At 43.6% G+C, this 19,237-nt stretch overlaps 1 protein-coding gene across 1 annotated transcript in view; it reads right to left on the bottom strand.

The window, feature by feature from the left end:
• STK36 (serine/threonine kinase 36) overlaps window positions 1–19,237 on the bottom strand; it is a 153,883-nt gene that overhangs the window by 63,080 nt on the left and 71,566 nt on the right. Inside the window, 2 exon segments of the mRNA XM_038754532.1 lie at window positions 3,853–4,000; window positions 14,974–15,133. Of these exon segments, the coding sequence (XP_038610460.1) occupies window positions 3,853–4,000; window positions 14,974–15,133 (308 nt within the window).

Below are 19,237 nucleotides of genomic sequence, written 5' to 3' on the forward strand. Positions count from 1 at the left end.
CGCCTAATAAACGCCGTCATTATTGTTATCATTATTATTATTACTCACCCCCAGTGCTTAGAACAGTGCTTGGCACATAGTAAGCGCTAATAAACGCCCTCATTATTGTTATCATTATTATTATTACTCCCCCCCAGTGCTTAGAGCAGTGCTTTGCACATCGTAAGCACCTAATAAACGTCCTCATTATTGTTACCATTATTATTATTACTCCCCCCCAGTGCTTAGAACAGTGCATTGCACATAGTAAGCGCCTAATAAACCCCCTCATTATTGTTATCATTAGTATTATTACTCACCCCCAGTGCTTAGAACAGTGCTTTGCACATAGTAAGCGCCTAACACCATCATTATTGTTATCATTATTATTATTACTCACCCCCAGTGCTTAGAACAGTGCTTTGCACATAGTAAGCGCCTAATAAACGCCCTCATTATCGTTATCATTATTATTATTACTCCCCCGAGTGCTTAGGACAGTGCTTTGCACATAGTAAGCGCCTAATAAACGCCATCATCATTGTTATCATTAATATTATTTCTCACCCCCAGCGCTTAGAACAGTGCTTTGCACATAGTAAGTGCCTAATAAACGCCGTCATTATTGTTATGATTATTATTATTACTCACCCCCAGTGCTTAGAACAGTGCTTTGCACATCGTAAGCGCCTAATAAACACCCTCACTATTTTTATCATTATTATTATTACTCACCCCAGTGCTTAGAACAGTGCTGTGCACATAGTAGGCGCCTAATAAATGCCATCATTATCATTATCATTACTCACGCCCAGTGCTTAGAACAGTTCTTGGCACATAGTAACGCCGAATAAACGCCATCATTATTGTTATCATAATTATTATTACTCACCCCCAGTGCTTAGAACAGTGCTTTGCACATAGTAAGCACCTAATAAACGCCATCATTATTGTCATTATTATTATTATTACCCCCAGTGCTTAGAACAGTGCTTTGCACATAGTAAGCGCCTAATAAATGCCATCATTATCGTTATTATCATTATTATTACTCACCCCAGTGCTTAGAACAGTTCTTTGCACATAATAAGCGCCTAATAAATGCCATCATTATTGTTATTACTATTATTATTACTCACCCCCAGTGCTTAGAACAGTGCTTTGCACATCGTAAGCGCCTAATAAACGCCCTCATTATTGTTACCATTATTATTATTACTCACCCCCAGTGCTTAGCAAAGTGCTTTGCACATCGTAAGCGCCTAATAAACGCCCTCACTATTTTTATCATTATTATTATTACTCACCCCCAGTGCTTAGAACAGTGCTTTGCACATAGTAAGCACCTAATAAACGCCATCATCATTGTTATCATTAATATTATTACTCACCCCCAGTGCTTAGAACAGTGCTTTGCACATAGTAAGCCCCTAATAAACACCCTCATTATTGTTATCATTATTATTATTACTCCCCCCCAGTGCTTAGAACGGTGCTTTGCACATCGTAAGCGCCTAATAAACGCCCTCATTATTGTTATCATTACTATTATTACTCACCCCCAGTGCTTAGAACAGTGCTTGGCACATAGTAAGCGCCTAATAAACGCCCTCATTATTGTTATCATTATTATTATTACTCACCCCCAGTGCTTAGAACGGTGCTTTGCACATCGTAAGTGCCTAATAAACGCCCTCACTATTTTTATCATTATTATTATTACTCACCCCCAGTGCTTAGCACAGTGCTTTGCACATAATAAGCGCCTAATAAACGCCCTCATTATTGTTATCATTATTATTATTACTCACCCCCAGTGCTTAGAACAGTGCTTTGCACATAAGCGCCTAATAAATGCCATCATTACTGTTATATATATTATTATTACTCACCCGCAGTGCTTAGAACAGTGCTTTGCTCATAGTAATTGCCTAATAAACGCCATCATTATTGTTATCATTATTATTACTCACCCCCAGTTCTGAGAACAGTGGCTTGCACATAGTAAGCGACTAATAAATGCCATCATTATTGTTATTATAATTATTATTACTCACCCGCAGTGCTTAGAACAGTGCTTTGCACAAGTAAGCGCCTAATAAATGCCATCATTATTGTTATTATTATTGTTATTATTACTCCCCCCAGTGCTTAGAACAGTGCTTTGCATATAGTAAGCACCTAATAAATGCCGTCATTATTGTTATCATTATTATTATTACTCCCCCCCAGTGCTTAGAACAGTGCTTTGCACATTTATTAGCACCTAATAAACACCATCATTATTATCATTAGTATTATTACTCACCCCCAGTGCTTAGAACAGTGCTTTGCACATAGTAAGCGCTAATAAACACCATCATTATTGTTATCATTATTATTATTACTCAACCCCAGTGCTTAGCACAGGGCTTTGCACATAGTAAGCGCCTAATAAACGCCATCATTATTGTTATCATTAGTATTATTACTCACCCCCAGTGCTTAGAACAGTGCTTTGCACACAGTAAGCGCCTAATAAATAATAAATGCCATCATTATTGTTATCATTATTATCATTACTCACCCCCAGTGCTTAGAACAGTGCTTTGCACATAGTAAGCGCCTAATAAACACCCTCATTATTGTTCATTAGTATTATTACTCCCTCCCAGTGCTTAGAACAGTGCTTTGCACATAGTAAGCACCTAATAAATGCCGTCATTATTGTTATCATTATTATTATTATTCCCCCCCAGTGCTTAGAACAGTGCTTTGCACATAATACGCGCCTAATAAATGCCATCATTATTGTTATCATTATTATTATTACTCACCCCCAGTGCTTAGCACAGTGCTTTGCACATAGTAAGCGCCTAATAAACACCCTCATTGTTGTTATCATTATTATTATTACTCACCCCCAGTGCTTAGAACAGTGCTTTGCACATAGTAAGCGCCTAATAAACACCATCATTATTGTTATCATTAGTATTATTACTCACCCCCAGTGCTTAGAACAGTGGTGTGCACATAATAAGCACCTAATAAATGCCATCATTATTGTTATTATTATTATTATTATTACTCCCCCTAGTGCTTAGCACAGTGCTTTGCGCATAGTAATCGCCTAATAAACGCCATCATTATTGTTATCATTATTATTACTCACCCCCAGTGCTTAGAACAGTGCTTTGCACATAGTAAGTGCCTAATAAATGATATAATTAATGTTATAATTATTATTATTACTCACCTCTAGTGCTTAGGACAGTGCTTTGCACATAGTAAGCGATTAATAAACGTCATCATTATTGTTATGATTGTTATTAATACTCACCCCCAGTGCTTAGAACAGTGCTTTGCACATAATAAGCACCTAATAACCACCACCATTACTGTTATCATTATTATTATTACTCACCCGCAGTGCTTAGAACAGTGCTTTGCACATAGCGCTAATAAACACAATCATTGTTATCATTATTATTATTACTCCCCATCAATGTTTAGAACGGTGCTTTGCACATCGTAAGCTCCTAATAAACGCCCTCACTATTTTTATCATTGTTATTATTACTCACCCCCAGTGCTTAGAACGGTGCTGAGCACATAGTAAGCGCCTAATAAATGCCCTCATTATTATTATCATTATTATTACTCAGCCTCAGTGCTTAGAACGGTGCTTTGCACATCGTAAGCGCCTAATGAACGCCATCATTATTGTTATTATCATTATTATTACTCCCCCCCCAGTGTTTAGGATAGTGCTGTGCACATAGTAAGCGCCTAATAAATGCCACCATTATTATTAATATTGTTATTATTGTTATTATTATTATTATTATTATTATTATTATTATTATTATTATTATTATTATTATTATTACTCACCCCCGAGCCAGCTGCAGGAGGAAGGCGGGATCCAACAGGTGGCTGAGGAAGGCGAGGACGTGGCCGTGGGGCTCAGAGAGGACGCGCAGGCAGAGCGACGTCTCTTTGGTGAAGACGCACAGCGCAATGTTTAGCACCGTCACCAGGCCTGGGGCACAGGGTGGGCACAGAGAGGGTGGTCTCAGAGCTCACGGGGCCTGGGGCATCGAGGATCAGGGGCTGGGTTCGGGGCTAATAATAATCATCATCATGATACTGTCTAAGCGCTTGCTCTGCACACAGTAATAATAATAATAATTGGCATTTGTTAAGCGCTTACTATGTGCAAAGCACTGTTATAAGCGCTGGGGAGGACGCAGGGTGATCAGGTTGTCCCATGTGGGGCTCCCAGTCTTCATCCCCATTTTCCAGAGGAGGTCACTGAGGCCCAGAGAAGTGACGTGCCCAAGATCACACAGCAGACAGGTGGCGGAGTCGGCATTCGAACCCATGACCTCTGACTCCAAAGCCCGGGCTCTTTCCACTGAGCCACAGTAATCAATCAATCAATCATCAATCGTATTTATTGAGCGCTTACGGTGTGCAGAGCACTGGGCTAAGCGCTTGGGAAGTCCAAGTTGGTGACATAGAGAGACGGTCCCTACCCAACAGTGGGCTCACAGGCTAGAAATCTTATTTATTTATTCATTCATTCAGTCGTATTTATTGAGCGCTTACGGTGTGCAGAGCACTGGGCTAAGCGCTTGGGAAGTCCAAGTTGGCGACATAGAGAGACAGTCCCTACCCAACAGTGGGCTCACAGGCTAGAAATCTTATTTATTTATTCATTCATTCAATCGTATTTATTGAGCGCTTACGGTGTGCAGAGCACTGGACTAAACACTTGGGAAGTCCAAGTTGGCAACATCTAGAGACGGTCCCGACCCAACAGTGGGCTCACAGCCTAGAAATCTTATTTATTCAGTCATTCAGTCGTATTTATTGAGCGCTTACTGTGTGCAGTAAGGCCCTACTGAGAGTTTCAAGGCCCTTCTGAGAGCTCACCTCCTCCAGGAGGCCTTACCGGACTGAGCCCCTTCCTTCCTCTCCCCCGCATCCCCCTCTCCATCCCCCCCATCTTACCTTCTTCCCTTTCCCATAGCACCTGTATGTATGTATAGATGTTTGTACAGATTTATTACTCTATTTATTGATTTATTTATTTTATTTGTACATATCCGTTCTATTTATTTTATTTTGTTAGTATGTTTGGTTTTGTTCTCTGTCTCCCCCTTCTAGACTGTGAGCCCACTGTTGGGTAGGGACCGTCTCTATGTGTTGCCGACTTGGACTTCCCAAGCGCTTAGTCCAGTGCTCTGCACACAGTAAGCGCTCAATAAATACGATTGATTGATTGATTGCAGAGCACTGGACTAAGCGCTTGGGAAGTCCAAGTTGGCAACATAGAGGGACGGTCCCTACCCAACAGTGGGCTCACAGGCTAGAAATCTTATTTATTTATTCATTCATTCAATCGTATTTATTGAGCGCTTACTGTGTGCAGAGCACTGTTCTAAGCACTTGGAAAGTCCAAGTTGGCAACACAGAGAGACAATCCCTACCCAACAGTGGGCTCACAGGCTAGAAATCTTATTTATTCATTCATTCAATCGTATTTATTGAGCGCTTACGGTGTGCAGAGCACTGTACTAAGCACTTGGAAAGTCCAAGTTGGCAACACAGAGAGACAATCCCTACCCAACAGTGGGCTCACAGGCTAGAAATCTTATTTATTCATTCATTCAATCGTATTTATTGAGCGCTTACTGTGTGCAGAGCACTGGACTAAACGCTTGGGAAGTCCAAGTTGGCAACATATAGAGACGGTCCCTACCCAACAGTGGGCTCACAGGCTAGAAATCTTATTTATTCATTCATTCAATCGTATTTATTGAGCGCTTATGGTGTGCACAGCACTGGACTAAGCGCTTGGGAAGTCCAAGTTGGCAACAGATAGAGACGGTCCCTACCCAACAGTGGGCTCACAGTCTAGAAATCTTATTTATTCATTCATTCAATCGTATTTATTGAGCGCTTACGGTGTGCAGAGCACTGGACTAAGCACTTGGGAAGTCCAAGTTGGCAACAGATAGAGACGGTCCCTACCCAACAGTGGGCTCACAGTCTAGAAGACTGTGCTCACCACATGCTGCCCGACGCCCTCAAGGCCTTGGGCGACCAGTACGTCCGGGAAGAGTTTAGACACCACTGGCCGGTCGGGCCTGACCGAGCCCAGCGCTTCCTCCAAGAATGGGAGGCAAGTGCCCACCCCCTAATAATAATAATAATAATAATGGCATTTATTAAGCGCTTACTATGTGCAAAGCACTGTTCTTAGCGCTGGGGAGGATACAAGGTGATCAGGTTGTCCCACGGGGGGCTCACAGTTTTCATCCCCATTGGACAGATGAGGTAACTGAGGCACAAAGAAGTGAAGTGACTTGCCCAAAGTCACCCAGCTGACAGTTGGCGGAGCCGGGATTTAAACCCATGACTTCGGACTCCCAAGCCCGGGCTCTTTCCACGCTAATCCTCCTTCCCCTTCTCCCCCGGGGCCCCCCAAACTCTCAATCAATCAATCGTATTTATTGAGCGCTTACTGTGTGCAGAGCACTGTACTAAGCGCTTGGGAAGTACAATCAATCAATCAATCGTATTTATTGAGCGCTTACTGTGTGCAGAGCACTGTACTAAGCGCTTCGGAAGTCCAAGTTGGCAACATATAGAGACGGTCCCTACCCAACAGTGGGCTCACAGTCTAGAAGACTCTCATCACCTGTCTGCTGGCTGGGTGACCTTGGGTAAGTCACGTCCCTTCTCTAGGCCTCAGTTCCCTCACCTGTAAAATGGGGATTCATTCATTCAATCGTATTTACTGAGCTCTTACTGTGTCCTGTGTATATGTATATTTATTTATTTATTGTATTTGTACATATTTATTCTATTTATTTTATTTTGTTAATATGTTTTGTTTCGTTGTCTGTCTCCCCCTTCTAGACAGTGAGCCCACTGTTGGGTAGGGACCGTCTCTAGATGTTGCCAACTTGTCCTTCCCAAGCGCTTAGTCTAGTGCTCTGCACACAGTAAGCGCTCAATAAATATGATTGAATGAATGAATGAATTGTACGTATTTATTACTCTATGTATTTATTTATTTTACTTGTACATATTTATTCTATTTATTTTATTTTGTTAATATATTTTGTTTTGTCGTCTGTCCCCCCCCCCTTCTAGACTGTGAGCCCACTGTTGGGGAGGGACCGTCTCTATAGGTTGCCGACTTGTACTTCCCAAGCGCTTGGTCCAGTGCTCTGCACACAGTAAGTGCTCAATAAATATGATTGAATAAATTAATGAATTGTACATATTCATTACTCTATGTGTTTATTTATTTTACTTGTACATATTTATTCTATTTATTTTATTTTGTTAATATGTTTTGTTTGGTCGTTCGTCTCCCCCTTCTAGACTGTGAGCCTGCTGTTTGGGTAGGGACCGTCTCTAGATGCTGCCAACTTGGACTTCCCAAGCACTTGCTTAGTCCAGTGCTCTGCACACAGTAAGCGCTCAATAAATATGATTGAATGAATGCATGAATTGCACGTATTTATTGCGCTATGTATTTATTTATTTTACTTGTACATATTTATTCTATTTATTTTATTTTGTTAATATGTTTTGTTTTGTTGTCCGTCTCCCCCTTCTAGCCTGTGAGCCCGCTGTTGGGTAGGCACCGTCACTAGATGTTGCCGACTTGTACTTCCCAAGCACTTAGTCCAGTGCTCTGCACACAGTAAGCGCTCAATAAATACGATTGAATGAATGATTTATTACTCTATTTATTTATTTATTACTCTATTTTATTTGTACATATTTATCCTATTTATTTTATTTGGTTTATATGTTTTGTTCTCTGTCTCCCGCTCCTAGACTGTGAGCCCGCTGTTGGGTAGGGACCGTCTCTCTATATTGCCAACTTGGACTTCCCAAGCGCTTAGTCCAGTGATCTGCACACAGTAAGCGCTCAATAAATATGATTGAATGAATGAATGCCAAGCACAGCATGGCTCAGTGGAAAGAGCCCAGGCTTTGGATTCAGAGGTCATGGGTTCAAATCCCGGCTGTGCCAGTTGTCAGCTGGGTGACTTTGGGCAACTCACTTCACTTCTCTGGGCCTCAGTTGCTTCATCTGGAAAATGGGGATTAAGACTGTGAGCCCCACGTGGAACAACCTGATCACCTTGTATCCCCCCAGCGCTTAGAACAGTGCTTTGCACATAGTAAGCGCTTAATAAATGCCATCATTATTATTATTATTATTCTCTGAGCCTCAGTGACCTCATCTGTAAAATGGGCATTAAGACTGTGAGCCACGGTGGACAACCTGATCACCTTGTAAGCTCCCCTGCGCTTAGACAAGTGCTTGGCACATAGTAAGCGCTTAATAAATGCCATAAAACAGTCAATCAACTTCTCTGTGCCTTGGTTACCTCATCTGTAAAATGGGGATGAAGACTGTGAGCCCCCCGTGGGACAACCTCATCACCCTGTAAGCTCCCCTGTGCTTAGAACTGTGCTTGGCACATAGTAAGCGCTTAATAAATGCCATAAAATGCCATAAATGCCATAAAACACTGTGAGAAGCAGCGTGGCTCAGTAGAAAGAGCGCGGGCTTTGGAGTTAGAGATCATGGGTTCGAATCCTGGCTCCGCCAATTGCCAGCTGTGTGACTTTGGGTAAGTCACTTCACTTCTCTGGCCCTCAGTTACCTCATCTGTAAAATGGGGATGAAGACTGTGAGCCCCCCGTGGGACAACCTGATCACCTTGTAACCTCCCCAGCGCTTAGAACAGTGCTTTGCACATAGTAAGCGCTTAATAAACACCATCATTATTATTATAAAACAGTCACTCAACTTCTCTGTGCCTCGGTTCCCTCATCTGTCAAATGGGGATGAAGACTGTGAGCCCCCCGTGGGACAACCTGATCACCCTGTAACCTCCCCAGCGCTTAGAACAGTGCTTTGCACATAGTAAGCGCTTAATAAACGCCATCATTATTATTATAAAACAGTCACTCAACTTCTCTGTGCCTCAGTTCCCTCATCTGTCAAATGGGGATGAAGACTGTGAGCCCCCCGTGGGACAACCTGATCACCTTGTAACCTCCCCAGCGCTTAGAACAGTGCTTGGAATATAGTAAGCGCTTAATAAAATGCCATCATTATTCGAAGCGCCGAGGGTAGAGACAAGTTAGATTGGACACAGTCCCTGTCCCACATAGGTCTCACACTCTTAACCCCCATTTTCCAGATGAGGTCACTGAGGCCTGGAGAAGTGAAGTGACCGCCCAAGGTCATCCAGAAGACCAGTGGCGGAGCCGGGATTAGAACCTATTGATGCCTGTCCACTTGTTTTGTTGGGAGTCAGAGGTTGCGGGTTCTAATCCCTCCTCCGCCACTTGTCAGCTGGGTGACTTTGGGCAAGTCACTTCACTTCTCCGGGCCTCGGTGACCTCATCTGGAAAATGGGGATGAAGACTGTGAGCCCCCCGTGGGACAGCCTGATCCCCTTGTACCCTCCCCAGCGCTTAGAACAGTGCTTGGCACTTAGTAAGCGCTTAACAAATGCCATTATTATTATTATTATTATCCCTTCTATAATAATAATAATAATTTTGGTATTTGTTAAGCGCTTACTAGGTGCCAAGCACTGTTCTAAGCGCTGGGTAGATTCAAGGTAAACAGGAGCCCGTTGTTGGGTAGGGACCGTCTCTACCTGTTGCCGAATTGTACTTTCCAAGCGCTTAGTCCAGTGCTCTGCACACAGTAAGCGCTCAATAAATACGACAACCAATAAATGAACGAATGACCCCAGGTCTTTCTGACTGTCAGGCCTAGGCTCTGGCCACCAAACCACATTCGTCCTCTAAACTGTCAGCTCGTTGGGGGCAGAGATTGTGTCTATTTATTGTTCTACTGTCCTCTCCCAAGCGCTTAGTACACTGCTCTGCACACAGTAGGCGCTCATAAATACGACTGAATAATCGACTTGTACTTCCCAAGCGCTTAGTACACTGCTCTGCACACAGTAGGCGCTCATAAATACGACTGAATAATCGACTTGTACTTCCCAAGCGCTTAGTACAGTGCTCTGCACACAGTAAGCACTCATAAATACGACTGAATAATTGACTTGTACTTCCCAAGCGCTTAGTCCAGTGCTCTGCACACAGTAAGCGCTCATAAATACGACTAAATAATCGATTTGTACTTCCCAAGCGCTTAGTACAGTGCTCTGCACACAGTAAGCGCTCATAAATATGACTGAATAATCGACTTGTACTTCCCAAGCGCTTAGTCCAGTGCCCTGCACACAGTAAGCGCTCATAAATATGACTGAATAATCGACTTGTACTTCCCAAGTGCTTAGTCCAGTGCCCTGCACACAGTAAGTGCTCATAAATACGACTGAATAATCGATTTGTACTTCCCAAGCGCTTAGTACACTGCTCCGCACACAGTAAGCGCTCATAAATACGACTGAATAATCGACTTGTACTTCCCAAGCGCTTAGTCCAGTGCTCTGCACACAGTAAGCTCTCATAAATACGACTGAATAATCGACTTGTACTTCCCAAGCGCTTAGTACAGTGCTCTGCACACAGTAAGCGCTCATAAATACGACTGAATAATCGACTTGTACTTCCCAAGCGCTTAGTACACTGCTCTGCACACAGTAAGCACTCATAAATACGACTGAATAATCGACTTGTACTTCCCAAGTGCTTAGTACACTGCTCTGCACACAGGAAGCGCTCATAAATATGTCTGAATAATCGACTTGTACTTCCCAAGCGCTTAGTCCAGTGCTCTGCACACAGTAAGCGCTCATAAATATGACTGAATAATCGACTTGTACTTCCCAAGCGCTTAGTACACTGCTCCGCACACAGTAAGCGCTCATAAATACGACTGAATAATCGACTTGTACTTCCCAAGCGCTTAGTTCAGTGCCGTGCACACAGTAAGCGCTCATAAATACGACTGAATAATCGACTTGTACTTCCCAAGCGCTTAGTACAGTGCCCTGCACACAGTAAGCGCTCATAAATACGACTGAATAATCGACTTGTACTTCCCAAGCGCTTAGTCCAGTGCTCTGCACACAGTAAGCGCTCATAAATACGACTGAATAATCGACTTGTACTTCCCAAGCGCTTAGTCCAGTGCTCTGCACACAGTAAGCGCTCAATAAATACAATTGAACGAATGAATAAATTGAATGCTACTAGAGTCACTCATCAAGTCTGTGGCACATGGTACCAGATGTGGATTCAGTGGTGACTACCGGTCTCTTAAGAACAGCGTGGCTCAGTGGAAAGAGCCCGGGCTTTGGAGTCGGAGGTCGTGGGTTTGAATCCCGACTCCGCCGCTCGTCAGCTGGGTGACTTTGGGCAAGTCACTTCACTTCTCTGGGCCTCAGTGACCTCATCTGGAAAATGGGGATTAAAACTGTGAGCCCCCCCGCCCTGCCGTGGGACAACCTGATTACCTTGTATCTATCCCAGCGCTTAGAACGGTGCCTGGCACATAGTAAGCGCTTATCAAATACCATCATTATTATTATTCATTCATTCAATCGTATTTATTGAGCGCTTACTGTGTGCAGAGCACTGGACTAAGCGCTTGGGAAGTCCAAGTTGGCAACAGAGAGAGACGGTCCCTACCCAACAGCGGGCTCACGGGCTAGAAGGGACTTATTATTATTATATAGCTTTGGAGTCCGAGGTCATGGGTTCAAATCCCGGTTCCGCCCCTTGTCGGCTGTGTGACTTTGGGCAACTCACTTCACTTCTCTGGGCCTCAGTGACCTCATCTGGAAAATGGGGATGAAGACTGTGAGCCCCCCGTGGGACAACCTGATCACCTTGTAACCTCCCCAGCGCTTAGAACAGTGCTTGGCACATAGGAAGCGCTTAATAAATGCCATCATTATCATTATTAAAGGGAGCGAGTCAGGGCGACGCAGAAGGGAGTGGGAGATGAGGAGATGGGGGGCTTAGTCTCGGTAGGGACTGTCTCTGTAGCCGAATTGTAATAATAATAATAATAACAATAATAATAATAATGGCATTTATTAAGCGCTTACTATATGCAAAGCACTGTTCTAAGCGCTGGGGAGGTTACAAGGTGATCAGGTTGTCCCCCGGGGGGCTTACAGTCTTAATCCCCATTTTACAGATGAGGTAACTGAGGCCCAGAGAAGTTAAGTGACTTGCCCAAAGTCACACAGCTGATAATTTTTTTTTATAATAGCATTTATTAAATGCTTACTGTGTGCAAAGCACTGTTCTACGCGCTGGGGAGGTTACAAGGTGATCGGGTTGTCCCACGGGGGGCTCACAGTCTTCATCCCCATTTTACAGGTGAGGTAACTGAGGCACAGAAAACTCAAGTGACTTGCCCAAGGTCACCCAGCTGGCAATTGGCAGAGCCGGGATTTGAACCCATGACCTCCGACTCCAAAGCCCGGGCTCTTTCCACTGAGCCACGCTGCTTCCCTGTACTTTCCAAGCGCTTAGTCCAGTGCTCTGCACACAGTAAGCGCTCAATAAATATGATTGAATGACTGGATGAATGAATGAAGAGAAGCAGCGTGGCTCAGTGGAAAGAGCCCGGGCTTTGGAGTCAGAGGTCACGGGTTCAAATCCCGGCTCTGCCACTTCTCAGCTGTGTGACTTTGGGCAAGTCACTTCACTTGTCTGTGCTTCAGTGACCTCATCTGTAAAATGGGGATGAAGACTGTGAGCCCCCCGTGGGACAACCTGATCACCTTGTTTACTCCCCAGAGCTTAGAACAGTGCTTGGCACATAGTAAGCGCTTAATAAATGCCATCATTATTATTATTAAAGGGAGCGAGTCAGGGCGACGCAGAAGGGAGTGGGAGGTGAGGAGATGGGGGGCTTAGTCGGGGTAGGGACCGTCTCTGTTGCTGAATTGTAATAATAATAATAATAATAATGGCATTTATTAAGCGCTTACTATGTGCAAAGCACTGTTCTAAGCGCTGGGGAGGTTACAAGGTGATCAGGTTGTCCCCCGGGGGGCTTACAGTCTTAATCCCCATTTTACAGATGAGGTAACTGAGGCCCAGAGAAGTTAAGTGACTTGCCCAAAGTCACACAGCTGATAATTGGCCGAGCTGGGATTTGAACCCCTGACCTCTGACTCCAAAGCCCGGGCTCTTTCCACTGAGCCACGCTGCTTCCCTGTACTTTCCAAGCGCTTAGTCCAGTGCTCTGCACACAGTAAGCGCTCAATAAATATGATTGAATGAATGGATGAATGAATGAAGAGAAGCAGCGTGGCTCAGTGGAAAGAGCCCGGGCTTTGGAGTCAGAGGTCACGGGTTCAAATTCCGGCTCCGCCAATTGTCAGATGTGTGACGTTGGGCAAGTCACGTCACTTCTTTGTGCCCCAGTTCCCTCATCTGTAAAATGGGGATGAAGACTGTGAGACCCCCGTGGGACAACCTGATCACCTTGTTAACTCCCCAGCGTTTAGAACAGTGCTTTGCACATAGTAAGTGCTTAACAAATACCATTATTATTATTATTATTATTATTGTTATTCGGAGTCAGAGGTCACGGGTTCAAATCCCATCTCCGCCAATTGTCAGCTGTGTGACTTTGGGCAAGTCACAGTGTGACTTCTAGCCTGTGAGCCCACTGTTGGGTAGGGACCGTCTCTATATGCTGCCAACTTAGACTTCCCAAGCGCTTAGTACAGTGCCTAAGCGCTCAATAAATACGATTGAAAGTCACTTCAATCAATCAATCATATTTATTAGCGCTTGCTGTGGGCAGAGCAGCAGCATGGCTCAGTGGAAAGAGCACGGGCTGGGGAGCCAGAGGTCATGGGTTCAAATCCCGGCTCCGCCACTTGTCAGCTGTGTGACCTTGGGCAAGTCATTTCACTTCTCTGGGCCTCAGTTCCCTCATCTGGAAAATGGGGATGAAGACTGTGAGCCCCACGTGGGACAACCTGATCACATTGTATCTACCCCAGCGCTTAGAACAGTGCTTGGCGCATAGTAAGCGCTTAACAAATACCCACATTATTATTATTATTACTACTAAGCGCTTGGGAAGGACAAGTTGGCAACTTCACTTCTCTGGGCCTCAGTGACCTCATCTGTCAAATGGGGATGAAGACTGTGATCCCCCCCACAGGACAACCTGATCACCTTGTTAACTCCCCAGTGCTTGGTGTTTGGCACGTAGTAAGCCCTTCTAAATGTCATTATTATTATTATTATTATTATTATTATTATTATTATTATTATTAGAGAATAATCCATCAATCAATCAACCGTATTTATTGAGCACTTACTGTGTGCAGAGCACTGTACTAAGCACTCGGGAAGTACAAGTTGGCACTTTACATAGTAAATACATAGTACATAGTTGGCAGTTTACTTAGTAAATATGTACAAGTAAAATAAATAGAGTAATAAATGTGGAGAAATATCCGACCTGTATCTAGAGAATAATAATATATTATTATTATAGAGAAGCAGCGTGGCTCAGTGGAAAGAGCTCGGGCTTTGGAGTCAGAGGTCATGGGTTCAAATCCCGGCTCCGCCACTTGTCAGCTGGGTGACTTTGGGCAAGTCACTTCACTTCTCTGGGCCTCAGTTCCCTCATCTGGAAAATGGGGATGAAGACTGTGAGCCCCACGTGGGACAACCTGATCACATTGTATCTACCCCAGCGCTTAGAACAGTGCTTGGCGCATAGTAAGCGCTTTACAAATACCCACATTATTATTATTATTATGATTATTACTAAGCGCTTGGGAAGGACAAGTTGGCAACTTCACTTCTCTGGGCCTCAGTGACCTCATCTGTCAAATGGGGATGAAGACTGTGATCCCCCCCACCATGGGACAACCTGATCACCTTGTTAACTCCCCAGCGCTCGGTGTTTGGCACGTAGTAAGCGCTTCTAAATGTCATTATTATTATTATTATTATTATTATTATTATTATTATTATTAATAGTCTGGGGCAGACCCCTACCTTGAGGCGAGATGAGGGTCCAGTCGGGTGGTCCGGGGGGCGGCGGGTCAGCGTCCAGGGTGGACGGTTCGGGGGGCAGCTGCAGGGTGACGGACAGGCGGTGCCACAGGGCCTTCCACAGCTCCGATCCCGGGAAGTCCCGCAGCGTTCCCGCCTCTCCCTGGAAGGGCCGGAATTCCCGACGGTCGGAAGACACAGGTCAGGATACTTCTCCACATTTATTACTCTATTTATTTTACTTGTACATATCTACTATGTAAACTGCCAACTATGTACTATGTATTTACTATGTAAAGTGCCAACTTGTACTTCCCGAGCGCTTAGTCCAGTGCTCTGCACACAGTAAGCGCTCAATAAATATGATTGATTGATTGATGGATTGATTTACTACTCTATTCATCCTCTTCTAGACTGTGAGCCCACTGTTGGGTAGGGACTGTCTCTATATGTTGCCAACTTGGACTTCCCAAGCGCTTAGTACAGTGCTCTGCACATAGTAAGTGCTCAATAAATACGATTGATGATGATGATGATGATGGTTCGGGGGGCAGCTGCAGGGTGACGGACAGGCGGTGCCACAGGGCCTTCCACAGCTCCGATCCCGGGAAATCCCGCAGCGTTCCCGCCTCTCCCTGGACGGGCCGGGATTCCCGACGGCCGGAAGACACAGGTCAGGATATTTCTCCACATTTATTACTCTATTTATTTTACTTGTACATATTTACTATGTAAACTGCCAACTACGTACTATGTATTTACTATGTAAACTGCCAACTTGTACTTCCCGAGCGCTTAGTACAGTGCTCTGCACACAGTAAGCGCTCAATAAATACGATTGATTGATTGATGGATTGATTTACCACTCTATTCATCCTCTTCTAGACTGTGAGCCCACTGTTGGGTAGGGACTGTCTCTATATGTTGCCAGCTTGGACTTCCCAAGCGCTTAGTACAGTGCTCTGCACACAGTAAGCGCTCAATAAATACGATTGATGATGATGATGATGATGGTTCGGGGGGGCAGCTGCAGGGTGACGGACAGGCGGTGCCACAGGGCCTTCCACAGCTCCGATCCCGGGAAATCCCGCAGCGTTCCCGCCTCTCCCTGGACGGGCCGGGATTCCCGACGGCCGGAAGACACAGGTCAGGATATTTCTCCACATTTATTACTCTATTTATTTTACTTGTACATATTTACTAAGTAAACTGCCAACTATGTACTATGTATTTACTATGTAAACTGCCAACTTGTACTTCCCGAGCGCTTAGTACAGTGCTCTGCACACAGTAAGCGCTCAATAAATACGATTGATTGATTGATGGATTGATTTACCACTCTATTCATCCTCTTCTAGACTGTGAGCCCACTGTTGGGTAGGGACCGTCTCTATACGTTGCCAACTTGGACTTCCCAAGCGCTTAGTACAGTGCTCTGCACACAGTAAGCGCTCAATAAATACGATTGATTGATTGATTTTCCACATTTATTACTTATTATTTATTTATTTATTATTTATTTATGTATTACTCTATTTTACTTGTACATATTTACTACAGTAAGCGCTCAATAAATACGATTGATTGATTGATTGATTCTCCACATTCATTACTCATTATTTATTTATTTATTTATTACTCTATTTTACTTGTACATATTTACCACAGTAAGCGCTCAATAAATACGATTGATTGATTGATTGATTCTCCACATTTATTACTTATTATTTATTTATTTATTACACTATTTTACTTGTACATATTTACTACAGTAAGCGCTCAATAAATACGATTGATTGATTGATTCTCCACATTTATTACTTATTATTTATTTATTTATATATTTATATATTTATTTATTACTCTTACTTGTACATATTTACTACCCTATTCATCCTCTTCTAGACTGTGAGCCCACTGTTGGGTAGGGACCGTCTCTATATGTTGCCAACTTGGACTTCCCAAGCACTTAGTACAGTGCTCTGCACACAGTAAGCGCTCAATAAATATGGTTGATTGATTGATGGATTGACTTACTACTCTATTCATCCTCTTCTAGACTGTGAGCCCACTGTTGGGTAGGGACCGTCTCTATATGTTGCCAACTTGGACTTCCCAAGCACTTAGTACAGTGCTCTGCACACAGTAAGCGCTCAATAAATACGATATCGATTGATTGATTGATTTTCCACATTTATTACTTATTATTTATTTATTTATTACTCTATTTTACTTGTACATATTTACTACAGTAAGCGCTCAATAAATACGATTGATTGATTCTCCACATTTATTACTTATTATTTATTTATTTATTTATTACTCTATTTTACTTGTACGTATTTACTACAGTAAGCGCTCAATAAATACGATTGATTGAGTGATTCTCCACATTTATTACTTATTTATTTATTTATTTATTACTCTTACTTGTACGTATTTACTACTCTATTCATCCTCTTCTAGACTGTGAGCCCACTGTTGGGTAGGGACTGTCTCTATATGTTGCCAACTTGGACTACCCAAGCGCTTAGTACAGTGCTCTGCACACAGTAAGCGCTCAATAAATATGATTGATTGATTCTCCACATTTACTACTCTATTTATTTTACTTGTACATATTTACTACTCTATTCATCCTCTTCTAGACTGTGAGCCCACTGTTGGGTAGGGACTGTCTCTATATGTTGCCAGCTTGGACTTCCCAAGCGCTTAGTGCAGTGCTCTGCACACAGTAAGTGCTCAATAAATACAATTGATTGATTGATTAATGATGTGCATGAACCTTGTATCCCCCCCAGCGCTTAGAACAGTGCTTTGCACATAGCAAGCGCTTAATACAGTGCTCTGCATCCAGTAAGCACTCAATAAATACGATTGAATAAGTGCCATTATCATTATTATCTAGCTTGATTTCTATTTAATAATAATGACATTTATTAATAATAATAATAATGTTGGTATTTGTTAAGCACTTACTGTGTGCAAAGCACTGTTCTAAGCGCTGGGGTAGATACAAGGTAATCAGGTTGTCCCACGAGGGGCTCACAGTCTTCATCCCCATTTTCCAGATGAGGGAACTGAGGCCCAGAGAAGTGAAGTGACTTGTCCAATGTCACACAGCTGACAAGTGGCGGAGCCGGGATTTGAACCCATGACCCCTGACTCCAAAGCCCGGGCTCTTTCCACTGAGCCATGCTGTGCAAATCACTGTTGTTGTTTTTTTATAATGGCATTTATTAAGCGCTTACTATGTGCAAAGCACTGTTCTAAGTGCTGGGGGGGATACAAGGTGATCAGGTTGTCCCACGGGGGGCTCACAGTCTTCATCCCCATTTTACAGATGAGGGAACTGAGGCCCAGAGAAGTTATTATTATTCTCTGCGCCTCAGTTCCCTCATCTGTAAAAAGGGGATGAAGACTGTGAGCCCCATGTGGGACAGGGATCAATCAATCAATCAATCGTATTTATTGAGCGCATGAAGACTGTGAGCCCCCCGTGGGACAGCCTGATCAATCAATCAATCAATCATATTTATTGAGCGCTTACGGTGTGCAGAGCACTGTACTAAGCGCTTGGGAAGTACAAGTTGGCAACATATAGAGACGATCCTTACCCAACAGTGGGTTCACTGATAATAATAATAATAATAATGGCATTCATTAAGCGCTTACTATGTGCATAGCACTGTTCTAAGCGCTGGGGAGGATACAAGGTGATCAGGTTGTCCCTCATGGGGCTCACAGTTTTCATCCCCATTTTACAGATGAGGGAACTGAGGCCCAGAGAAGTGAAGTGACTTGCCCAAGGTCACCCAGCTGACAATTGGCAAAGCCGGGATTTGAACCCATGACCTCTGACTCCAAAGCCCGGGCTCTTTCCTACTGAGCCACGCTGCTTCTCCGAGGAGATCACTGATCTCCTTGGAACCTCCCCAGCGCTTAGGAACAGTGCTTTGCACATAGTAAGCGCTTAATAAATGCCATTATTATTATTATTAAGCGACCTGCCCAAAATCACACAGCCGACGAGGGGCAGAGCTGGGATTAGATCCATTCATTCCTTCGTTCATTCAGTCGTTGATAATAATAATAATAATAATGATGGCATTTGTTAAGCGCTTACTATGTGCACAGCACTGTTCTAAGCGCTGGGGAGGTTACAAGGTGATCAGGTGGTCCCTCATGGGGCTCACAGTCTTCATCCCCATTTTCCTGATGAGGGAACTGAGGCCCAGAGAAGTGAAGTGACTTGCTCAAGGTCACC

This window comes from Tachyglossus aculeatus, chromosome 1 (assembly GCF_015852505.1).
Source record: "Tachyglossus aculeatus isolate mTacAcu1 chromosome 1, mTacAcu1.pri, whole genome shotgun sequence".
Lineage (NCBI taxonomy): Eukaryota > Metazoa > Chordata > Mammalia > Monotremata > Tachyglossidae > Tachyglossus > Tachyglossus aculeatus.